The sequence below is a fragment of the Equus caballus genome, chromosome 6 (genome assembly GCF_041296265.1).
Source record: "Equus caballus isolate H_3958 breed thoroughbred chromosome 6, TB-T2T, whole genome shotgun sequence".
Lineage (NCBI taxonomy): Eukaryota > Metazoa > Chordata > Mammalia > Perissodactyla > Equidae > Equus > Equus caballus.
Genome location: NC_091689.1, coordinates 48,275,034 through 48,301,465, shown reverse-complemented (window position 1 = coordinate 48,301,465; position 26,432 = coordinate 48,275,034). Strand labels below are relative to the sequence as shown.

General features: G+C 37.1%; 2 protein-coding genes across 5 annotated transcripts in view; one reads left to right on the top strand and one right to left on the bottom strand.

Moving 5' to 3' along the window:
• Positions 1-711: 711 nt before the first annotated feature.
• Positions 712-8,021, bottom strand: C3AR1 (complement C3a receptor 1). Its single transcript, XM_001498682.5, has 2 exons — positions 7,851-8,021; positions 712-3,571 (listed from the first exon to the last, which is right to left on the bottom strand). Exon 2 carries the CDS (start codon positions 3,559-3,561, stop codon positions 2,107-2,109), a length of 1,455 nt encoding a protein of 484 aa, XP_001498732.1. The 5' UTR covers positions 3,562-3,571; positions 7,851-8,021; the 3' UTR covers positions 712-2,106.
• Positions 7,887-26,432, top strand: part of NECAP1 (NECAP endocytosis associated 1) — a 30,674-nt gene continuing 12,128 nt past the window's right edge. Inside the window, exons 1-4 of one of the 4 annotated variants that reach the window (XM_070270970.1) lie at positions 7,887-8,024; positions 8,192-8,274; positions 12,274-12,335; positions 24,871-24,953. The gene's annotated coding sequence lies outside the window, so the exon portion shown is untranslated. Of the gene's footprint in view, positions 8,025-8,191; positions 8,275-10,241; positions 10,966-12,273; positions 12,416-23,524; positions 24,954-26,432 lie in introns of those variants that run through there. The other 3 variants (XM_070270968.1, XM_070270971.1, XM_001498661.5) reach the window with 3 other exon arrangements.

The following is a 26,432-nucleotide window of genomic DNA, read 5'->3' as shown; positions in this document are numbered from 1 at the left end:
GGAGAGGCAGTTACCCCTTGCAGCTTGGTGTGTGGACTAGGCCATTTTGCTTGTATTCTGGGATATTTTAAAGATTAAAAATATTAAAATTTGGGGAGAAGTTGGGTCCCCATCTGGGACTTCCTGTGAGTACTTACAGGTACTCACCAGGGTTTTTCATCAGAAATTAGAGAATTCCAATTGTAGGAATTTCTTCAGAATACATTTCCAAGGTAAATGGAATTCTCAAAAGGAGTCCAAAAAAGCCAACTATTGGAGCTGGCCCCATGGCCGAGTGGTTAAGTTCGCGCAATCCGCTTCAGCGGCGCCAGGTTTCACCAGTTTGGATCCTGGGCGCGGACATGGCACCACTCATCAAGCCATGCTGAGGTGGCGTCCCACATGCCACAACTAGAAAGACCCACAACTAAAAACACACAACTATGTACTGGGGAGCTTTGGGGGAGGAAAAGGAAAAAATAAAATCTTAAAAAAAAAAAAGCCAACTATTGAATGTTTGTAACTATGCCAAGATCATTCACCCTAATATCCTATACACTGATCTCAGGAGTTTGGAACTTATACCCTGGGTCTTGTGAGATGTGTTGGGATTTTCAGAAGCCTAGCTAATTGCCACTTTAACAAGCCTATGAGATTTGTTTGTTCCATAATTAGAGATTATGATATAGTCTGAATGTCAAACAGTTAAAAGGATCCATGAATCTCTGAGCCTTGCGAGGAACCATGAGAAAGAAAGCATTTATTCACATCAAATATATAAACAGATTAAATTGGAAGGTAGCATTGCAAATCTTATGTCGTGTCAGACATTATTACCTCACAACTGAAACGCTTCCTAGTGATTTGAAATTTTTCTGCATAGTACTTTATAAGAAATTTGTAGTCCTACACCCTCACCTCAACCAGTGAACATATAGTAGTGCCTTACGAGTCTAAAACATCTTATTTTCTATTTGTTAGGTTAAATCATCATATTCAGCTTAGATGAGGCTATGTTGTAGTACAAACAAACCTAAAATTTTACAGGTTTAACATAAAAGTTTATATACAGAGAAAAATGAGAAGGTGATAGGGAGTTGAATGTTTTTAGAAAGTGAAAGAAGGATAGAAGGAAAGCTGTATATATGGTTGGAAAGATTAGACAAAGTAGAAGAAAATGTGTGGTCATGAACAAATTAAAGTATGATGGTTAATGAATATTGGGATGCTAGATAAACAAAAAATACTAATGTGTTTGGACAAAATTATCTTTCAAAACAAGAAGTCATTTTATCATGTCTACAAAAACTAACAGCATAAGGATATGATTTCAAAATACCATAAGTATCAGAAAATAGAGAACTCCCCAAACCGCAGCTTACATACCACTTCGTGAGTAAGTTTTTGGATGTCTTAGTAGTCTGTCTTTACACAATAGATGCTTATGTAGTTGCAATAATGGAAACTTGAAATTCCTATGTCCTCTCTCCAGGCGTATTCCAAATAGCAGACATCCGGCATTGTACTCTGCTTCAGACTCAGTCTTAGAAGTCCTTGTTTCAAAGACTTTTTCTGTTTCCACTTTCTTTTTGTTTAAAGTCACCACCAACCACCACCACAGTCACTACCACCACCACAACAAAGCCATAGAATAAATGATCATCTTCCACTTAGGTATGACCGGAAAAAATGGTTTTAAATGGAATCTGGAAGGGGATATAGATAATGCTAAAGAAAAACTTTAATGATGGTAACGTCATTTTAAAACAGACTAGATTCTCATTTATCTCACGTGGCTTAGTTTGGGATAGAAGGAGACTAATTTTTACAATGATTCTCAAATTTAGGATTCATCAGAAATGAGAGCTTCTTAAAATATTTGCTGGGTCCCACGGCTGGAGGTTCTGATTCAGCAGATCTGGGGGGGCTCCAGAATTTTCATTTCTAACAAGTTTCCAGTTGATGCTGATGTCACTAGTCTGGGACCACACTTTGAGAACTTCTGGACTGATTGACTCTTTGATGGTTTCTGAAATCCCCTGCTCACCATATTCCTTGTCCCTTTAGAAACATGTTGCACTGGGTGAATACCTAAGAGCCTCTCCTTCCATCAACTGCTCCACATTTTCACACTACTGTACTGATGCTGTTTTTTTCCGAAAAGACTTTGCTTGGGGTACAGCTGGTAGAGTGTGTGAGCTCCTCACTGAAAGCTGCCTCTAGAATGCCCTGCATGGACTGCCTTGCTTTTTTCCTAAAATCTTTCCCCAGGAGGGCATAGAGGAAGGGATTGAAGCAACTATTGGCAGATGCTAGAGCAATGGACACATGGTCCCAGGCCAGCAGAGCTTCCCCAAAGGGAGTTTCTGAGTCAATAAACAATAATAGGACTCCAACAATGTGGTATGGAGCCCAGCAGACAAAGAAGACCACCACCACCACCATGGCCACTTGCAAGGTTTTGCTCCGAGACTTGGTAAGGCGGCCCCGACGCATTCGTAAGATAATAAGGCTGTAACAGGCCACCATGATAAGAAAGGGCCCCAGGAAACCCACCACTAGCCTGGTGATGGTTATTGCCACAAGGGGTGTTGACATTTGATTGCTGTATGCAAATTGGCCTAAATTATCATCCAGGAAATCTTGCGATGGCTCATAAGTGTAGAATGAATTGCTAGAAGCATTAGAGAAAAGCTCTAAATCAGTAGAGAGAGAAGCATCAGAGTTATCCAGTGGGTTAATTCTGTGATCTTCAATGGGAAACCCACCGGGGCCTGTAGGTGAAATCTCATCAGCAGGTTTAAATAAATTATAATATAGATGTTGATTGGATAATCTAGCAGAATCCGTAGACAGTGAATCTCCAGATGGTCTTTGAAATGTTTGAGAATGGAGAACAGTGGTGGCTGTCCAAGGATGATCACCTGCTTGTAAAGAGAAAGAATCTAACCTATTATTCATTTCTCCAGGTAGTTGAACGAAGGCGTTGTCAAGAGATCCGTTTTCCAGTAGATCAAAGGTGAAGTCTGAGTAATCTAATGAACTGTAGGGACCAAAATTGTAGCCGCACATATTATGATTGTCTACACTGAACATTTCCCGGTATATGAACACAGGTATACACATTACAAAAGCCACCACCCAGATACATCCACAGATAGTGAAGGCTGTCCCCACATTGCGGTGATTCTGGCACCAGATTGGCTTGAGGACCAAAAGACAGCGGTCCAGGCTAATGGCAGTCAGCAGGAAGACGCTGGCAAACATGTTGAGGACAATGATGGAGGGGATGAGCTTGCATAGGAGCCAGCCATACGGCCAGTGTCCTTGGAGAGCCAAGTGAGCCAGGGAGAAGGGCAAGGAGAGGCAGCAAAGAAAGTCTGCCACCGTGAGATGGATAAACCAAACTGTGTTCACTGTTCGCTTCATCTTCAGGCCAGCCACCCACAGCACTAGCCCGTTGCCCGGCAATCCCAATAAGAGAGTGAGGCTGAGAATGACCATGGAGAGAATTACTTGAAGTTTATTCTGGGGCTGTGAGTGTAGGTCAGTTGAATTGCTCTCAGCAGAGAAAGACTCCATTGCTAAATTTCTGAAAAAGATGAACAAAAATGTTTAAACTAAGAGTATCTTTTAAAAAATGAATATTCTTAGAATTCTAACCTTCCAACATAATGACATAGAACCACAAAGGCCCTCAGACTATTTTAATTTATAACCCTTGACTTCCCATTGGATTACACAAAAACGTTCTCTGATAGACAATTTAAAATCTACTGTGTCAATTTAAATGTGTATCAAAATAATAACTCCATTTGGAAGTCCATATCGATGTAAATTTCTCCTCTTTCTTGTACTTTCAATCTCTCATTCTCCACTGATTCCTTTCCTAAGGTCCTCTATTTAAAACAAACAAGTTAAATGAGCAAACAAATAATAACTTTCAGATCAGATGTTCTCAACTTGAGATCCAAGAAAGGGCTTTCGAAGCTCCATCACCACCTCAAATAATATGGAAAATTTTAGCTTTGCATATTTTTATTTCTCTGAGGGCAGAAGGTCCATCCATTCCTTCCACTGGATTTTCAAAGGACTCGCCATCACAGAAAAAGGTTCTCTAGACCAAGTTATGTTTTAGGTATAACCTCATGTTTTCCTTTTGCTATCAAATTTCTCAAGAGTTGTTTACCCTCTTTGTACTGATTTCCTCGCCACTTATCATTTCTTTCTTATTTATTTGTTTTTTATGAATATAACTTGGGAAAAATAGCTTTATTATTGCAGAAGCAGAAAACGTGCATGAAGAAAATTGGAAAATGTAGACAAGCAAAAATAAAATAAAAATGTTATATACCACCAGTGAGTGATTACTCTTTTAGCACCTTAATTTACATTCTTCTGAATCTTCTTTTCATATAAATATATGTATGTATGTGTGCATATGTTTTGTTAAGCAAAATTTAACAAAATTAGATCATACTATGTATATTGGTTTAAAAAATATATTTTTTTTGAGGAAGATTAGCCCTGAGCTAACATCTGCTGGCAATCCTCCTCTTTTTGCTGAGGGAGACTGGCCCTGAGCTAACATCCGTGCCCATCTTGCTCTACTTCATATGTGGGATGCCTACCACAACATGGCTTGCCAAGCAGTGCCATGTCTGCACCTGGGATCTGAACTGGCAAACCCTGGGCCGCCAAAGTGGAACGTGCGCACTTAACTGCTGTGCCACCGGGCCTGCCCCTTAAAAATTTTTAATTGTGGTAAAATACATGTAATATAAAATGTACCATCTTAACCATTTTTAAGTGTACAGTTCAGTAGCGTTAAGTATATTCACGTTATTGTGCACTCAATCTCCAGAATTTTTCGTCTTGTAAAACTGAAATGCTGTATCTATTGGAGAAAAACAGCCCACTTCCCTTTCCCTCCAGCCTCTGTCAGCCACCATTCTACTTTCTGTTCCTATGCGTTTGACTACTCTGGATACCTCACAGAATTGGAATCATACAGCATTTGTCTTTTTGTGTCTGGCTTATGTCACTTAGTATAATGTCCTCAAGGTTTATCCATGTTGTAGCATGTGTCAGAATTTCTTTCCTTTTTACCGCTGAATAATATTTCATTGTATGGATATACCATGTTTTGTTTATCTATTCACCTGTTGATGGACATTTGAGTTACTTCCACCTTTCAGCTATTGTGAATAATGCTGCTATGAACATGGGTGTAAAAGAATATTGTTCTATAAACTGCTTTTCTTTTTTTAATTTGCAGTCTCCGCATTATACAGTATGATTGTACCTTAAGGAATACTCAGTCTTTATCCAATTTTTTTCCAACAAAGAATGTTCCAAAACATCCTTTATAGTTGATTTGTCCACAATTATATCCAATCTAGTATCACACTTTGCATCAGATGTTATGTTTCTTAAGTCTCTTAATTTAGCATAATTTCTCTTTTTCAAGGATTCTGGCTTGTTTTGGGGTCTGTTGTTCTCACCACTCACTTCTTTTTTTTTTTTTTTAAGTTTTATTTTTCCCTTTTCCCCCCAAAAGCCCCCCAGTACATAGTTGTATATTCTTCGTTGTGGGTCCTTCTAGTTGTGGCATGTGGGACGCTGCCTCAGCGTGGTTTGATGAGCAGTGCCATGTCCGCGCCCAGGATTTGAACCAACGAAACACTGGGCCGCCTGCAGCGGAGTGTGTGAACTTAACCACTTGGCCACGGGGCCAGCCCCCTCACCACTCACTTCTTAATCCTTTGTAATTTGTCTTCTGCTCCATCGCTCCTTATAAGGAAGGTGTCCTTATAAGCTAAAATCACCTCTAAAGAACACATCCAAGTGTCTTTTTCTGTCTTCATCCTCTACAGTAAAATATGTGTCATTTGATACATTGACTCCTTAACCCTGTCTTCTCTTGGCCTCTGTGACATTACCCTCCCTTAGTTCTGAAGGGCCCCGTAAACATACCCTACTTTGTAGCTTTCCTAAACAACCCACTATTCCAAGTTAATGCCGCTTTCTATTTCTTGGCTAATGCTGTTTACTTCTATCTGGAATTAAGTCTTTCACCTTAATATCCTCTTTCCTCCATCTTTAATCACTACTTGTTGAAATCCTAGCTATTCTTCAAGATCAAGCTCAAATATTACATCTTCCTTGAAAGCTTCTCTTATAATATCAATCAGAAATTAGTTCTTCAGCCTCTGAATTTTTCTGATATGTGTGGGTTGAACCTCTTTTCATATCTCTATGCAATAATGCATTTTGTCTTGTATTTATAATTATTATCGTGGCTGTCTTAGCCATCATTGTGGCCTTAAATTTCATGGTGGTAAAAAGGAGTTTTGTTCCTAAATGCTTGTTCCACAGAATTTGGCACAATGCCTTATATGACATAAAGATAAAGATTACTTGAATGGGTGGATGCTCATTTTGGGGGTTTACCTTTTTTTTCCCTTTTTCAACTAAATTTAAAATTCTTATTCTTATGCCTTGAATCCAGTAAGGGTGCTACCTCTTCTCACTTCCTTTTTGTTTTCCAGTTCCCAATTCTTACAGGCTATAATAGCATTTCATAGAGTCCCAAAATAATTTTGTGACTTGGAAGTAGTTCTGCTGAGTTAACCAAATGTTGTCATAGACTCTTATATAATCAGCAGAACTTAAAATAACTGAGTCAACAAAATAGTAAAAAAGAAGAAGTTATTCTCATTCCCCTTTCTATAGCCTTACTTACTCAAACATTCAGATCCTATCAGATTCCCTGCCTTCCCTGTTGTGCATGGCAGCTGCACCCATCCACTGTTGTGCTCCAACACACACATTCACGTACAGATCCCTAAATTATTGAGAGAAGAATAGAGTCCTAGAATGCTAGGACTAAAAGGCAACTTAGCAATCATCTCTCCTTGTCTCTACTTTTATTTTGCAATTTTGACCCTGAAACTCAGCAAATTAGGTGACTTTCACATATTCACAACTAGGAGGGTTCTCAGATCCTAGGTCCAGTGACTGTCAGACCAATACTCTTTTTACTACAAAGAATCAGATAACTGAAAAGCCTTTGGTATTGCTAATAAAAGAAGAGGTACTGAGAGTTGCACAAATTGAATTAATAAAGACTGAAAAGAGCAAAATTCCAATATAAAGAAACTGAGTCATATGGTGTGATCTATATTTTAAATGTCACATATTATCCATCTTGAAATGAGAATGTATATGAATCAGAGTCTTAGAAGTCTTTTGGAACAAGATTACTTTTTACATTTCTCCAAGTATTTTGGCTGAAAGATACCTCTACATTTAAGATTAGTAGAGGAATTTTTTTCAGTTCTCCATACTGAATTAACCGATAGTAATTAAAAAGGTAAGTAAAATTCTGAAACTAAAATTCAACTATGATAGGGGAAAAAAATGTAGATTCCAGAATCAAATACTAATGAGGATGACAGACTCATCCTATCAGCAATAAGGAATGAGCAAAAGAATAAAAGAAAAAAAAGAGGGAAATGGAATGAGAAAAAAAAATCTATGTAAGGAAAAAACTCACGATCAATGATTTGAAAAAATGAAACTAACGAGGAAAGCTGGAATCAAAGGTCAGAAAGAGAAACATAGTCAATTTAAGACAGGGAAAAATGACATAAAAATTCACTATTAATTCAAGAATTAAAATATTAAGAGCAAAGTAAATAGAATGTGGAATATTTAGAAATAGAAAAAGGTGGATATAGGGTTAAAAAAAAGACAGAAAAGTTGGCGAAAGAATAGGAGGAAATAGAAGACAATGACCCTCAAACCATTTTCCATAATAAGCAAAACAAGCAAGGCACAAGTCATCACGTGAATTTAGGCTTTCTTACCAAAAACCCGAGACAGTAAGTGAAGGCCTCCTGTCTGGTCCCCACACTTAACTGCAGTCAAGTTGTGAAGTATGTTTAGGAAATGCTCTGAGCTCTTCTTTCTTCCCTTCTTGGGTTCTGATGGTAAACTCCACGCTTTTGGCTACTATCTGACTTCACAGGAAGAGTTTCAAAGTGAGTCATTTCTAAATGTCTTAGATAAAGAAAAGTCAAAAAACAGAAGTGGGAGGGCATCATTCTCAGATGTTTTCCGCAGGACACAGGATATGGTTAGAGAGAGAGCACTTCTCTATATAAGCCTCTCACTTATAGATTTTTGCTTTTGTTTTGTTTTGTTTTAGAAATGCAAAAAAAAAAAAAGACCCTATGGTATGTGAGGGTGAGGATGGAGAGCAGCTGGGAGGAAGGACCCACAGAACCCCAGGTAAGGAATCTCAAGTAACATCTCTTAAATTCTGAATATGTGTGAAGAAGTCTGCCATGGCAAAATCAGCTGAAGTAAACTGTATTCTAATCTCTAGAGATTCACAATCCAGTGGGAATATGCACCTATACACAAAAAACTGTAATATGACGCAGCCTGTGATAGATGTAATAATAGATGTCATAGGTAGGGGTATATTTAGCCTGGGGCCATCTAGGAAAATCTTAATGTAGAAATAAGATCTGAGCAAGCCCTTAAAGAACTGCAGGACTTCCATAGGCAGACAAAGCTGGAAAGTTGTTTAGAGTGTGAGAGCAGCATATCAGAGGCCGGTGGGTGGGAGAGTGCGTCAGGCACTGGGGGACAGGCAGAAGTCTCGTCACTTAGACGATTTCATCAGGAAGGAGAGCAGAGGACGGAAGAGTGACCTTGAGTGATGATTTCTGCTTAAAGTGTAGGTTGTAAAGAATTCTCACGCACATTATTCATTTACATGTATGCATAGGAAATAAAGTTTATTTGGGTCAAATGTATTTGATCACTATCACCTATGGTAAAGGCTTCAGTCCATATTAATCAGCTTATTGTCCAAACAATGATAGTTGCTTCTCCTCGTGTTTGCAGTCAAATAACCGTGTAATATTTTTGAGGCAGAAAGACCCAAGAAAAATGCCAAGAGTTGAGTTTTATTGTTTTATTTCTTTCTTTCCCTTGTTATTTTCTAATTACTAGAGTAGTACATACTTCTAAACAAAGATAAATTAAAATAATATGTAAGTATAAAGGGTAAAAGAATGAAGGTTTTCATTTCCAATTCCATTGCCCAGATGTAACTATTTTTAGTAGATTAGTATTCATTCTTAGTGAATTTTTTCTAAATACAACACACATTTTTTTTTTTAAGATTTTATTTTTCCTTTTTCTTCCCAAAGCCCCCAGGTACATAGTTGTATATTTTTAGTTGTGGGTCCTTCTAGTTGTGGCATGTGGGACAGCGCCTCAGCATGGCTTGATGAGTGGTGCCATGTCCGTGCCCAGGGTCCGAACCAGCGAAACCCTGGGCTGCCGAAGCAGAGCACATGAACTTAACCACTCGGCCACGGGAATGACCCCCAACACACAGTTTTTAAAAAAGAGGTTCAAACAAATTCGAGATTATAATTTGCACGTGATTTTTTAACTTTTTTCACTTAATATATCAGAACATATTTTCATGTTAGTGCATGTAATTCTATTAATTACATTCATTTTTTTAATCCAATATTTGGAAACATTGAATAATGAAGCTATTCACAAAGCAGAGATACAAAGCATACAAAAGAGACAGTATTACCATAAATTATATATGTATAATATATAATATATAATATATATACACACATGTATAAAGTAATTCATTTCCATGGTAAAAGACTTAAATATAAAAGCAAAAACTAGAATTTCCTGAACTCCCAGCTACCCTAGTTTTGCTCCAAGCAGGTAATCCCTTTCATAAATACAAATGTAATTTCACCAAACATGTTTTATCCTGCTTTTTCTACTTATCTTTTCATTTCAGGATATAGATAAAGTGGCCCACATCATACTTTTCTAATTGCTCCATATTATTCCATTTAATCAATTATTCCCCTGTTGTTGAATATTCTGTTTTTATCCAGTTTTAAACAGTTGTGGTATTGTGATTTATAAGAAATACATATTTGATCATTCATATGACCAAAATATATTTTTCATATATATTTGGTCTTCATTCACAGTTCCTGGCTTACAGCTCCCAAAACCCTTGGAACTTCTGAAGCATTGAGAGTGATAAAGTGTCTTTTGTTTTGTGAGTAAGGTAACTTTTGGAAGCACCTGAGGATGTGAGCTGGTCACCAGGAAAACCAACCATGTGATTAGAGGGTTGGAACTTTCAGTCTCCGCCCCCCAACACCTCCAGGGAGGCGAGAGGGGCTGGAGTTTGAATCAATTGCCAGTGGCCGATCATTTAATCAACCTATGTAATGAAGCCTCCATAAAAACCAAAAAGGACAGGGTTTGGAGAGCTTCCTAGTTGGGGAACATGTGGAGATTTGGGAGAGTGGCATGCTTTCCCCATGTCTTGCCCTATGCATCTCTTCTATCTGACTGTTCCTGAGTTGTATCCTTTTATAATAAACCAGTAATCTAGCAAGTAAAATGTTTCTCTGAGCTCTGTGAGTCACTCTAGCAAATTAATCAAATCCAAGGAGGAAGTTATGAGAACCTCTGATTTATAGCCAGTTGGTCAGAAGTACGGGTAACAACCTGGGCTTATGACTGGTGTCTGAAGTAGGGGAGTGGGGGATATTCTCATAGGACTGAGCCCTCAACCTGTGGAATCTGATGCTATCTCTGGGTAGATAGTGTCAGAATTGAGTTGAATTTTCAGACACCCTGCTGGTGTCCATTGCCTGCCACCCGCCCTGCCCTGCCAAATTAGAAATTGGGTCCAGGAATCCTTTGCAGCAGTTATAAACAATGCTTCAGTGAGCACTCTTGTGTTTTATACATCTATAAATATTTCTGTAGAGTAAGTTCCTAGAAGTGTAATTGCTAAATGTAAGAGCATGTGCATTGAAATTTTTGAAAGATGGAATTTCCCACTAAGGAGACTCCACCAATTTACACTCCCAGCAACAGTGGTGAGAGCATCTTTTCCACTTGCAAAAGGTAAGGTCTTTATTATTAAGTTTAACATCATAAACACGTATTCTGCCCCTACTATAGACACCGTGCTTTGCCCTGGAGGAAATGCAGAATAATTGAGACATATATATAATTATAACACAGTCAGGGCTGCTAGGAGGGCACAACATACTCTGGGAACACGGAAGAGGGAAAGACTAATTTTCATTGAAGCAAACAGGAAGATGATGCATGGAAGAGGTGGCACTTGAGCTGGGCTTTGAGGGTAGGTAGGAATTTGACAGGCATTAATAGTGCTATAAAGTAATAATTTATCTGTCTCTCTACCCTGCTAGACCATAAATTTGTTTCTATATCCATTGCCTCCTATCGTGCCTGGTATAATACATGTTTGGGGCACCAATGAATGAATGAATGACTGGTCGAAAAGATTGTTAACTTTTGAGTACAATTCAAAGAGTTAATTTGAGTCTTTAAAGTTGTTTCTGGTGTGGATTCAGTTTTACTGATTCCTTTCTCTCTAAAGATTATAAAGCAATTAAAACCAGTTGGAGCATTTATAGCTGGATTCCTTGGATTTTCAGATCAGGAAGGAAATTACTGAAAACATCTTGGGAATCGTGCTCCAATTTCTAGGATGACTTTTGTCTCTTATAAAGTACTAGTTGTTTCGTGGTATAATGTGGAAAATTGAGGGAAATTTATGTAGTTCACTTGTGTTTTCTTCCTTTTTAGTATCTAATTAAAAATTTCTAAGCAGAGATCATATGCTTTGGACAGAATGAAAGTTTGAATATATATTACAAAGGCAGTCACATTAAAACCTTTTATGAGTCACTGATTAATTCTACAGTTTCAGTGATGGAGATCTGTATTCATTTGACCCAAATAAGAAATTTTAGAGTCATCGGATCTCTAGCCTGTTTTTTAGGAGAGAATTAAAAATAAATATATGACAAAGTTTCTGCCCTTAAAGATTTTGATGAAAAATGATTAGCTCAATCATTAGACTGTATGCAGTCAACTATATTCTAAACTAAATATACCAAGTGCCAAAAACTGGATGACACAGACAAATGCTATGGCTAGCCAGCAAAGGGCAAGACTGATGGTGGTTAGAATTAACTAGGAAAATTTAATGGAAGAAGATTTTTGAGATGAAAAAAGCACTAGATTGGAAATTTGAGTTCCAGTTTTTGTAATAACTACTTGACCTTAGGCTAGACACTTGACCTAGAAATTTATTTTTAGGTGTAAAGTTAAAGAGTTGTATTGAATGGTCTTTAAGATTTCTTTTACATCTCACAATCTATAATTCTTCTGTTTGGGCAGGGAGAGAGAAGATGAAAGAGACGTTCAGAAAGGGGGAAACATAAGCACATATTAAGGTGGAGGTGAGCCCAATGTGTGAGTAAATGGCACAAGTAAAGTGGTTTGGCTAGAGTAAAAAGAACATACTAAGGAGTAACGGAAGGTAAGTAGAGAGCCTGACTTTGAATCTCAGCTCTGCCACTTATTAATTGTGCGACTGTACAGAAGTTATTCAAACTCTGTGTCTTCATTTCCTCTTCTGTAAAATGGGGAGTATGTCAGATACTATCTATTGAGACTCAAGCCATTCCCCTCCTTCCTTATTATCCCTCTATTGGAAGCCTGGCTGCTACACTTCCTAGGCTTTCTCTCCACTGGGTTCTAAATAGTTTCTGCCAGAGGGGCATGTTCATGTGCTCTTGGAAAGTGAAGAGAAAAAGGAATCATTACATTTGATTCTGGAACTTAGTTTGTGCACAGAAATTGCAAATCTATTTTAAAAGTAAAAGAATAAAAACTATAAAATAGAATAAACATTAAAACTACTAAAATAAAAGAAAGAGAGATTGAAGGGGAATCACTCAGCTTCTGGCTCCTGCAGAAGCAGACAACTCTGGTGGGCTCCAGCAATGGAGGTGGCAGGTGTGACTGTGGCAGCTGCTGGCTACTGGGTGCTCTAGCAGGATTACTGCTTTCAGCAGCAGCCACAAGACTGAGTTCCTTGATTCCTGCTAAGCAGCAGCAAGAACCCCCAATCTCAAAGATAAGTACATACTTGCCTGTTCTAGGTAATACCCTTTGCTATTTTTCTCTTCCACTTGTAAGGAACAGCCCCTTGCAGTTATATCATCTTCTCCCCATTTATTTCTCTAGTCCTTCCAATACTTTTGCAACCAAGTCCTTGTATTAAATATCCTGTTTCAAGTACCTATAATGGTTTCTATTTTCCTGTCTGGGCAATGACTGATTTGGGGAATATTTGCTGTACCTACTTTATGGAATTGTTAAGAATAAATGAATTAATACATGGAAAACGCTTAATGCTGGCACACAAGCACTCAATAAATGTTAGCAGTTATTATGTCAAAAAACTAATGAGGCTTCCAGTTGTCCATTAGATCAAAACTATTCTCTCATCTTGGATGTGTAGCAAATAATTTACAGAATGTTCTTTTCCCAGTGTTAAGTCACATCCTTTCTGTCAAATCAAATTCCAACCCATGGCTCTAAAGGATGTAGATTAGACATACTCTCTCCGCCCTACAATATAACTCCCTAATTATGTACATAGTTATAATTTTTTTTTTTTTTGAGGAAGATTAGCCCCTGAGCTAACATCTGCTGCCAATCCTCCTCTTTTTGCTAAGGAAGATTGGCCCTGAGCTAACATCTGTGCCAATCTTCCTCTGTTTTGTATGTGAGATGCCTGCCACAACATGGCTTGATGAGCAGTGCATAGGTCCAAGCCTGGGATCTGGCCCGGTGAACCCCAGGCCACCAAAACAGAGCACACGAACTTAACTGCTACGTCATGGGGCCAGCCCCTGCACACAGTTATAGTAAAACCAAGTAGGAGCACAAATTGAAGAACAAAGTCACCCAGAAAGTAAAGTAATTCAGTGGAAAGGTAAATAAAACAAAACAAAGAACTCTTAATCTCATGATAATAACAAATACTTATCCAAGCACTTATGCTTGGATCTTGAATAAATTAGGAAAATTTGGCATGATGAATCATTCAAATCTGAGTGGTTTAAAGAAAATTCAACGAACTTTGTTTCTTCTGTTCATTTGTTGGTTATTGATTTTCTATAGTATGTATCTAAGTATGTATTACAGGATGTATCTAGGACAGCTGAAGAAGGGAGACTGATGGGGAAGTAAATTGAGTTTCATTAACACCCTTTGTGACTTTAGTTTCATGAAATGAAAGTGGACAAGGGGAAAAGGTTTCAGTTAGCATTCAACCAGTGTAATGAGAAGCCATAGGAATTTTTCGGGGCGGGGTGACAGGATTCAGGACTATTGGGGAGTGGATGGCTCTCATTAATGTGGGTCTAGATAAATTTTTTTTAATTTTTATTTTTTGATTGAGTTCATAATAGTTTACATCATTGTGAAATTTCAGTTGTACATTATTTCTTGACTGTCACCACATAGGTGCTCCCCTTCACCTCCTGTGTCCACCCCCCATCCCCCTTCCTCTGGTAACCACTGAACTGTTTTCTTTGTCCATGTGTTTGTTTATATTCCACATATGAGTGAAACCATTTGGTTTTTGTCTTTCTCAGTCTGGCTTATTTTGCTTAGCATAACCCCCTCGAGGTCCATCCATGGTGTTGCAAATGGGATGATTTTGTCTTTTTTGTGGCTGAGTAGTATTCCATTGTATATATATATACCACATCTTCTTTATCCAATCCTTGGTCGAAGGGCACTTGGATTGTTTCCATGTCTTGGCTATTGTGAATAGTGCTGCAATGAACATAGGGGTACATATGTTACTTTGGGTTGTAGATTTCAAGTTGTTTGGGTAGATACCCTGTAGTGGGATAGCTGGTCATATGGTAGTTCTATTTTTAGTTTTTTGAGGAACCTCCATACTGTTTTCCATAGTGGCTGCACCAGTTTGCATTCCCACCAGCAGTGGATGAGGGTTCCCTTTTCTCCACACCTTCTTCAACATTTGTTATTTTTTTGTCTTAGTGATTAGAGCCATTTTAACAGGTGTAAGGTGGTATCTTAGTGTAGTTTTGATTTGCATTTCCAAGATGATTAGTGATGTGGAACATCCTTTCATGCGTTTATTGGCCATCTATATCTTCTTTGGAAAAATGTCTGTTTATATCCACTGCCCATTTTTTGATTGGGCTGTTTGTTTTTTTATTGCCTTTATTGTTCAGTTGTGTGAATTCCTTATATATTATGGAGATTAACCCCTGTCGGATATATGATTTGCAAATATTTTATCCAGATTGGTGGGTTGTCTTTTTGTTTTCATCCTACTTTCTTTTACCTTGCAGAAGCTCTTTAGTCTAATGAACTGCCACTTGTTTATTTTTCCTTTTGTTTCCCTTGTCTGAGAAGACATGGTATTTGAAAAGATCCCTTTAAGTTTGATGTCAAAGAGTGTACTACCGATATTGTCTTCCAGGAGTTTTATGGTTTCAGGACTTATCTTCAAGTCTTCAATTTTGAGTTTGTTTTTGTGTATGGTGTGAGATAATGGTCTATTTTCATTCTTTTGCATGTGGCTGTCCAGTTTTCCCAACACCATTTATTGAAGAGACTATCTTTTCTCCATTGTATGTTCTTGGCACCTTTGTTGAAGATGAGCTGTCCAGTCTAGATACATTTTTGAGGAAATTTTTATGGATTTTTCAGGTTAGCTATCCTATTTGTGCATTATTTAGAAAATGTCTTCTCCATTTCCTTTCTCCTTTGCTTTTTTCCCCCGTTTCATCTCCACTAGAATGTAGACAAAAGAAAGTGGTGATACATAATAAACACACTGGGTTGGAAAATCACCCACTTTTTTCCTCTTTGTAGGGAAAAACACAGTTCTTCATCTCTTGTGTGTCTCCTTTACTTTCACACAGCTGACACCACTTCTGGTCACCAAATCTGTGGGGTTTTTTCCCCATATCAAACAATTCCGTGACACCAGTTGGGTGCCTTACAATTTAACTTAATTCTGACATTATCTACCTGAAGGTAGCATCAGATCCCACAGATTAAGAGCTCAGTCCTACAAGACTGCCCCCCATTTCAGAGGCTTATCATGAGTGGTAGGTCCCCAGGTTACCCAAAACTTCTGTCCAACTTGGCTACAAATTTGAGGTTCCCATGATCTACTCCCCCTTGGATTTGATTATTTGCTAGATGGCTCACAGAACACAGGGAAACATGTTTACCAGTTTATTTAAGGATATGACAAAGGGTACAGATGAACAGCCAGATAAAGAGATACATAGGATGAGGTCTGGGTGGGTCCCAAGTGCAGGAGCTTCTGTCCCCATGGGGTTGGGGTGTGTTCACCCACCCCTATACACGGATGTGTTCACCAACCTGGAAACTCTCTGGATCCCATACTTTTGGGAATCTTATGGAGGCTTCCCCATGTAAGCATGATCGATCATTAACTCCATTTTCAGCTTTTCTTCCTTCTCAAGAGAATGGGGGGTGGGGGCTGAAAATTCCAGACTTCTAATCGTGGCTTGGTCTTTCCAGTGATCAGCACTCATCAAGGAGCCCACCCGGAGTCACCCCATTAGAACAAAAGACACTCCTATCACCCAGGAAATTACAAGTGTTTCAGGAGCCCTGTGTCAGGCACTAGGGTCAAAGAGCAAATATTAGAACAAAAGATGCTGCTAGTGCTCTTGTCTCTTAGGAATTTAAAAAGGGTTTTAGGAGCTCTGTGTCAGGAACCGGCGGCAGAAACCAAGATAAATATTTCTTATTATAAACTACCGTTTAACACATACTCATTTCAGATGAAATGCTCCTTTTAAATTTCTCCAATCACACTACATTGGTCACATTTGTCAGCCATGTAGGGGAAAATGGTGTTAGAATGGTAATTCCATTTTAGTTATTATGTTCTCTATTGTATAGCTTCTGAAATACTAAAAATGAGTGTGTCAATGTTTATATTTAGCTAAACAAACATAATTCTTATTTCAAAAGTAAATTATTATTAATATTAGCAATATCTTACACATTGAGGGCTTATCTACCAGACACTGTACTAAGTACTTCATTGACTGTTTGTCATTTAATTCTCATAACATTCCATTGATGAGATAGACACTAATGTTAGTACCTCATTTAGTATGTCATTGTCAAAAAGGACACTGAGATGCAAAAAGGCTAATGAATTATCCAAGTTCACACCACTATTTAAATGGCAGAACTGGAACCTGACAGTTGGCCTGCAGAGCCTATCTTCTTAGCCAGTATGCTCCTCGTCAGGCACCGTTTTCGGTATTGGGGATACAGCAGTAAATCAACTGGACAAAGTTAGAATTTATTACCCCTCAGGTTTAGAGATGGTAAATTCACAAACTGGGCCAGTTTAGCCTGACATAGGGGCTGCAGCAGAACACTGGGGAGCAAGGAGTAGGAAAGGCTAGATTTTGTCAATGTCTGACTTCATTTACTATTTAATTAAAACACTGTGAACTTATCCTAAAGCTAGAACAATGTTTCTAACTTTTAAAAATGTTCAGTTTTTGAATTAAAAAAATAATACTTGCTCACTGTAAAAATCAAATGCAACATGTATAAAGTAAAAAAAGTGAAAATTCTTTCTCTACTTCTCCTCTTCCCAAGTCCGTTTCCCAGGAGGTGACTGCTATTAAATGTAGTGTGTATCCTTTTAAATAATCTTTGATATACATGTAAGCAAATGTTGTGTTGTGTGAACATTGCATATACTCATTTTAAACTATAGATATAATTCTGCAACTTATATCACTCAGTAATTTATAAGGCCATTTCTTCATTATTTAATTTCTAGCTTTTGCTTTTTGGACTCTCATTCTCCATGTTATTATTATGGAATATTTAAAACAGATGAATAAGAATGCAAAAATATAATTAACATCAGCTTTATCAAGTTGTAACTAATCAGCTTTATTAAGGTCTTAACATACTTCTGTGCTTTTATTTTATATATGTATGACTCCATAAGCAAAACATAGTTTTATTTTCATGTTTAAAAATTTTTTTTTTTTTTTTTAAAGATTTTATTTTTTCCTTTTTATCCCCAAAGCCCCCCGGTACATAGTTGTGTATTCTTCGTTGTGGGTTCTTCTAGTTGTGGCATGTGGGACGCTGCCTCAGCGTGGTCTGATGAGCAGTGCCATGTCCGCGCCCAGGATTCGAACTAACGAAACACTGGGCCGCCTGCAGCGGAGCGCGCAAACTTAACCACTCGGCCACGGGGCCAGCCCCTCATGTTTTAAAATTTTATGTGAACAGTTCTTGATTTACTTTTGCAAGTTATTGCTATTATTATAAGGGTAATATAAAGAAGGGTATAAAATGAAAAAGAGTTTCTCTTCTTTTCCCTTTTGTATTTCCCAGAAATAACAGCACCCGTTAGGTGTCTCTGCTATAGTTCCACAATTATTTTATGCCTATCAAACCTCAATATTTTATATTCATTTTTTATACAAATGACCTAATAGTATACTTTTTCTTATGTACCTTGCAGTTTTCACTTATCAATTTACCTTTTTATATCAACATATAGATCAATCTCAAATTCTAATGGACACGTAGTACTTGATTGGTAAAAGTATAGTAATTTATTTATTTATGGAATTGATCAGACTGATGGACATTTTGATTATTTCCATTTTTAATTACAAAAATACTGCCATAAATATCCCATATAACTTTGTGTACTTGTGAAGTTATCTTTATGGTTTATATCAAATGAAAAGCACAGATGTGTGTACAAAACTGCACAAGTGTACTATTTTTGAACCAATGTCTTGGGTGTTTCTTGTAGCAGATAGCGTGGTGTGGTGAGGGAGCGTTAGTTTGTAAATCATGAGACACTAAGTTCCAATTCTGGCTGCAGCACCAACTGTGTCTTTGGACAAATGATTTAGTAAGTCTGGGATTCAAGTCTCTCATATGTAAAATGTGGGATTTAACTATAAGATCGCTAAGGTCCATTCTAAGTAAGAAAGATCTGTAAATTATGATTTAAATCTCATTACAATTTTTATCACTGCTTTTGCAGCAACCTCAGCACTTAGGAAAATTATACTTTAGCGAGTACCATTTCATAACAGATAACAGTACCCTGAGCAAAGGCAAATCAGAATTTAAGAATCTGTGATAAATAACTTTTTGTGTGTGGCAAAGAAAGAGCTGAGAAATATGTTAACTGGTGGAGATGTCAAGAAAGCCATGTCTTTTACTTTTATGTTAAATTATATCTAAAAGTAATCAAGATTTAGATGGATGCGGCCTCCGTCATTTCCAACAAAAATGGCTTTTGGTTAAATCACATAATCTTGGAAAGTCACACATATGGGAAAATTTGCTTAATTTCTGGGACCATCTATTCTCCAGTCCAGAACTTTTGAATTGTGTTGCTACTTCCCCCTAGTGGTGGGCAGAGGTGAATTCCAGCTGAGACATTTTAAATGTTCTTGATTCAGAAAGAACAAATTATCCCCGAAAGATGGACAGAAATGATCATTCATTTAACAAAAAAATGTACAGAGTTCTTACTATATTCTGAAAACTATGATAGATGGTGGGAAAATACAAACATGTTTCTTGCCCTTGGAAAATAGACACACCTATAAGCAGTTGAATGCAATATGATAAGAACTAAAACTGAAGTATAAAAAATGTTTTGGGAGCATAAAGGAGGGAGTTACTAGCTCTATTTAGGGAAGTTGAGGACAGCTTCTCAGAGAAACTGATATTTAAATAATTTCTGAAGGCATTTTACCAAGGAATGAATGGGAAGAGCATTTCAGCCTGAGCAAATGTACTTAACATGAATGAGGACGGTGTGTTTGGAAAATTATGGCAATGTGATCAGCTAAGCTAGAGAGGACATTGGGAGTGAGAGTGAGGAAGAGGGTGTGAAAGCTGTCTCTAGGTGTGGCTGGAAGGAAAAGCTGGGACAAGATTATGAAGAATCATCTAGCTAAGGAGCTTAGACTTTATTGTACAGCAAGTGGAGTGTTAATGACCCCAAAAATAGAGTACAAGGTACATAATGATCTTAGCATATGATCTAATCATTAGAAATGCTCTTTGTCTTCCTTAATTACTTTTTGTTTTAAGCTGTGAAACCATGAGCAGTGTTAGATCTCTTTTTAGTTTTTCACTGTGGGTCAAGAGTTACTAGTGTGTATTGAAATCAATTTTGTGGGTGGAGAGCAACAACATAAAAAAGAACAGGATGGAATAAAACACAATAAAAACTACAAACTGCCATCATGTTTAGTAAGGGTAATATTTTGGGAAACCTTTATTTCAGTTACATATCTGCTAGTATATATATGGGTGCATTGGGTTCTAATATAAAATGTATTCTTACTTTGGGTCATAGTAAATAAAAACGCTTGGAAAAGACTATTAAATAATGTCTAAGTATGTCTCCTAATTCAAAGTTCCTATACTTATACTACCTTCCAATGATTGACTGATTTTTTGAAAGTAAATCTTATTAATTTAACTTATAGGCAGTTTGAAAAGATTCAATAGGTAGTCTTTGAATGGAATGTATGAAACGTTGAAGTTTGAGGTCTACCTATGTGTACTGACATAAAAAGGTGTCTTGATGTATTGTTAAGTAAAAAGCAAAATGCAGACACTATGTATAGTATGATTCCATTTGTGTAAATTCATATACTCACAACACACATACTTATAAATGCACAATGCATAGAAAATACCAGGAACGAATATACAAAAAATTGTTTACAATAGTTAATTCAATGGAGAATGAAAGGAGAATGGATCCTGAGGAGTAAGGAAGTGGACTTTAAAATTTTTAAAAAGTATTTTTTATTATAATTTACATACAATAAAAATGCATGCATTTTAAGTATATACTTTCTTGAGTCTTGACTAGTACATACACTTTGTGTAACCAATAAGGTAGTCAAGATATAGGACATTTCCATCACACCCCCACCCCAAATAGCCTTGTGTATTTTCCTGTTTAATCCCTGATCACCTTTGGTACCAGGCAACCAGTTATCTACTTTCTGTTACGATAGACCACTCTTTTTTAGGATTTTGTATAAGTGGAGTCATACAGTATGTACTCTTTTGGGTCTGGCTTCTTTCATTCAATATGTTTTTGAGATCTAGCCATGTCATTGTGGGTATTAGTAGTTCAAACCTTTTTATTGCCATCACTGAGTATTAGCAGTTTGGTCCTCTTTATTGCTCTTCTATTTATTTTATTACTATTGTATGTCAATATGACAGTATTCTTTTTTATTATTTTTTTTATTGAGTTATTGATAGGTTACAATCTTGTGAAATTTCAATTGTACATTAATGTTTGTCAGTCATGTTGTAGGTGCACCACTTCACCCTTTGTGCCGACCCCCAACCCCACCTTTCCCCTGGTATCCACTAAACTGTTCTTGGTCCATAGTTTTAAATTCCTCATATGAGTGGAGTCATACACAGATTACCTTTCTCTCGCTGACTTATTTCACTTAACATAATTCTCTCAAGGTCCATCCATGTTATTGCAAATGGAATGATTTTGTTCTGTTTTGCAGCTGAGTAGTATTCCATTGTATATATGTACCACATCTTCTTTATCCATTCATCTGTTGCTGGGCACTTAGGTTGCTTCCACGTCTTGGCTATTGTAAACAGTGCTGCAATAAACATTGGGGTGCACAGGACTTTTGGGATTGCTGACTTCAGGCTCTTTGGATAAATACCCAGTAGTGGAATGGCTGGATTGTATGGTAGTTCTATTTTCAGTTTTTTGAGGAATCTCCATACTGTTTTCCATAGTGGCTGCACCAGTTTGCATTCCCACCAGCAGTGTGTGAGGGTTCCTTTTTCTCCGCAACCTCTCCAACATTTGTTGCTAATAGTTTTAGATATTTTTGTCATTCTAACGGGTGTAAGGTGATACCTTAGTGTAGTTTTGATTTGCATTTCCCTGATGATCAGCGATGATGAGCATCTTTTCATGTGCCTATTGGCCATCAGTATATCTTCTTTGGAGAAATGTCTGTTCATGTCTCCAGCCCATTTTTTGATTGGGTTGTTTGATGTTTTGCGGTTGAGTTGCGAGAGTTCTTTATATATTAAGGATATTAAGCCTTTGTCAATATGACAGTATTCTATTACAAGGATATACCACAATTTGTTTACTCATTAACCTGCTGATAGACATTTGTGTTATTTTCAGTTTTTGACTACTGTAAACAAAGCTGTTATGAACATTTGTATATATGTCTTTTTGTGAACCTATATTTTAATTTCCCTTGGGTAAATATCTTGGAGTGGAATGCTGGGTCATATGATAAATGTATGTTTAACTTTTAAGAAAATACTAAACTTTGTTTTCTAAAATGGTTGCACCATTTTAACTCCCCACTAGCACTGTACGAAAGTTGCTCCATATCTTTATTCCATAGTCTTGCCAGCATTTTGCTGTTGTCAAGTTTTCTTTCTAAGCCATTCTATTAGTTGCGTAGCGTTATCTCATTGTGGTTTCAATTTAATTTAACATACATATATATATTTTGAATACAAGTCCTTTGTCAGATATATGTATTGTGAATATTTTCTCTTAGTCTGTGGCTTTCTTAGTGGTAATGGTATCTTTTGAAGTACAGAGATTTTCAATTTTTATGAATCTTAATTTATCAAATATTTTATGGTTTGTGGTTTTTGTGTTTTATCTAAAAGATCTTTGCCTACCCTAAGTTTGTACAGATTTCTTTTTCCCTAGAAGTTTTAGCTTTTATTTTTTATTTTTCCTTATTCTCCCCAAAGCCACCCAGTACATAGTTGTATATTTTAGTTGTGGGTCCTTCTAGTTGTGGCACGTGGGATGCCATGGGGCCAGCTCCCTGGCTTTTACACATAGCTCTATGATTCATTTGAATTAATGTTTGTCTACAGTGTGAGGTACGGGTTGACATTCATTTTTTACCAGTTGTTCCCGCACCACTTGTTGAAAACTTCATCTTTCTCCATAGAATTACTTTGGCATCTTTGCCAAAAATCATTTGACTAGGGGCCAGCTCCGGGGCCGAGTAGTTAAGTTCGAGTTCTCCCCTTCGGTGGCCCAGGGTTTTGCTGGTTCAGATCCTGGACGCGGACATGGCACCACTCACCAGGTCATGCTGAGGTGGCGTCCCACATGCCACAACTAGAAGGACCCACAACTAAAAATATACAACTATGTACCGGGGGGCTTTGGGGAGAAAAAGGAAAAAAATTAAAAAATGTTTAAAACAAACAAACAAACAAACAAAACCATTTGACTATATAGCTGTAGGCCTATTCCCGATCCTCTGTCCTGTTACAATGATCTATGTGATCTATATGTTTACCCTTATGCCAGTGCAACACTGTGATGATTCTTTTTTTTGTTTTAATTCTTGTCCCCAGAGCCCTCCAGTGCACAGTCGTATATTCTAGTTGTGAGTGCCTCTGGTTGTGCTATGTGGGACACTGCCTCAGCATGGCGGGATGAGCAGTGCCATGTCTGTGCCCAGGATCCGAACCGGTGAAACACGTAGCTGCCAAAGCAGAGTGCGTGAACTTAACCACTTGGCCACGTGGCCGGCCCCGCACTGATTCTTGTATCTGGATTCCCGAAATAAGATAGTGAAAATTCTCCACCTTAGTTCTTAACTTTCTAAGTTGTTTTGGCTCTTCTAGGGGCTTTGTATTTCCATATGCATTTATATATCAGGCTGTTGATTTCTACAAAAAAGCCTGCTTAGATTTTCTTTTTTGTGAGGAAGATTGGCCCTGAGCTAACATCTGTGCCAATCTTCCTCCATTTCGAATGTGGGATGCCACCTCAGCATGGCTCAGTGAGCAATGTGTAAGTCCGTTCCTGGGATCCGAACCTGTGAACCCCAGGTTGCCGAAGTGGAGTGTGCAAACTTAACCATTATGCCACTGCGCCGGCCCCACCTGCTCAGATTTTGATTGGGATTGCACTGAATGTATGGATCAATTCAGCAGAACTGACTTTTTAGCAATATTAAATCTTTCAATACATAAACATGGTATATCTCTCTTTTTATTGGGGTCTACTTTAATTTCTCTCAGCAGTGTTAAATTTATTTCAAAGTATGCCATGGTTTTTGATGCTATTATAAATGTTTTAAATTGTTTTGTATTTCAATTTCTGGTTATTGCTAGCATGTGGAAATGAAATTGATTTTAGTGTACTGACTTTGTATCTTGCAACTTTGGTAAACTCAGATCTGTTGTTTTTTTATAGATCCCTCATGATTTTCTATGTAAGTAAAGAAGTCAAGGCAGTTTTTTTTCCTTCCTTTCCAATCTGTATATTTTTAATTTCTTTTTCTTGCCCTATTGTATTGGCTAGGACTTCTAGGATGATAACAGACGTGGTGAGAGTGTAACACTTCTCTTGTTGTTCACTTGTTCTTGATCTTAGCAGAAAAGCATACAATCTTTAACCATTAAACATGATGTTAGCTGTAGGTTTTACTTAGATGTCCTTTATTGAATTGTGGAATTCCCCTTGTATGCCTAGTTTTCTGAGAGTTTTTATCATGAGTGAGTACTGATTTTTTTTTGTATTCTTTTTTCTGCTTCTATTGGGATAATTATTGCTTTTTCTTTATACTGTTAATATGGTGTATTCTATTTATTGATTTTTGAATGTCAAACTAACCTTAAATTCCAGGGGTAAATCTCATTTGGTCATGGTGTATTACCCCTTTTAAACATTACTGGATTTGACTTACTGGTATTTATTAAGAATTTTTGCTCATGAGGAAATGTTTTTCTATTGTTTTCTTATAACATCTTTGTCTGGTTTTGGTATCAAGGTAATGATTGTCTCATAAACATTAGTTGTGATGTGTTTTTTCTCTTCTGTTTTTTAAGAGAGTTTGTATAGGATTTCTATTATTTCTTCCTAAAATGTCTGATCAACAATGAAGTCACCTGGGCCTAGAGCTTTCTTTGTGGTAAGGTTTTCAGTTATGAATTCAATTCTTTTAATAGATATAGGGTTATTCAAATTTTCTATCTCTTCTTGAATTATTTTTGCTAAATTGTGTACATCAATGACCATTAAAGTTATTGAATTTGTTGGCATAATGTTGTTAGTAAATGGAGATGTGCACTTTTGCTTTTCATTTTATACTCTTTGAATTTTTTGCATAGTATATGTAGGGTCCTGAAATTGGAGAATTTTGGGAAATGGCCAAATTAAGTTAAATGATTAGACAAATATAAATCTTGTATTATTCAACAATTGTTATTGCCTACTATGTGAAGGACATTGTGCTGAGTGCTGAAAAAGCAAAGTTCTCACCTTCATGGAGCTCACGGTTTAGTAGGAGATATCTGAACTACAGTAATACATTAGGTACAATGAAAAGGTATAACAGAAGCAAACGGAAGGATTAGAGAAAATTTATCAAAGTAAAAGTCACAGAGGAGATATTATTTGAGCTGATGTCAGTTTGCCAAATTGACAGGCTAGGGGAGAGTGTCTAAGGTACAAGGTTTAATGAATATAGAGGTATGAAGAATATGAAGATCATGGACAATTCAGGGAACCATAAGTAGTTGAGGATTACCAAAATTTTAAGGGAAAGTTTGCTGTTTTTTTTTTTTTTAAATCTTCGATCTCTTTCTATGGATTTAATATACATATCTATCTATATATCAAAGCATCCTATAGTAATGGATCATTAATCATTTTCTATTGGTAGACATTCATGTTGTTTCCATTTTTTCACTAGTATAAACAATGCTGTGATAAACATTTTTGTACATACTTTTTTGTGCATGTAAGAATTTCTCTAAAATACCTATTAGCATATTTGCTAAATTGAAGGTTATGTACAATATTTTGATCAGTTCTACTAATTTCCGTTCCAAAATGCTAATTTACATTCCTGCCAACAGTGTATGAGAGTAGCTGATCCTTGCCAGGGATGGATATTATAATTCTTTTTGAATTTTAAGATACCACTTTGCTACATACAGTAGACAAATGAGAGACAGGTTTTCAACCAGTCAATATAAGGAAATTATGAAGACCATTGCTGTCGTAGTCAGACGAGTTCGTACATCGGTTTTGCCTTTGCTAACCGTGCTAACTAAATAGTTTTTAAGTGAGAGTTTAAATGTGACAAGTTTACATTTGAGTGTACAAGGAATATATTTACGGAGACAATTCAGTAGGATTTATCATAATAATAGAACTGGGAATAAATAGCAGCCATTAAATAGTTCATTATCTTTCCCGAATTTGTCAGGAATTGAGATGATCCCACTTAAGAGTTTAACAGGGTCAAATTTTCCAAAGTGATAACTAGAATAAACATGCAAAGTGCGACAGCCCACTTCAACAGATGCCGTTCTGAAAGGTCCCAGATAAAAGGGTGCTATTAGGCAATTAACTCAGGCTGGGTATTATTAAAATTTAGGCTCTG

Bases quoted from the DNA above. Each gene is read 5' to 3' on its own strand.
- C3AR1 (XM_001498682.5), bottom strand. From the start codon at position 3,561: ATGGAGTCTTTCTCTGCTGAGAGCAATTCAACTGACCTACACTCACAG.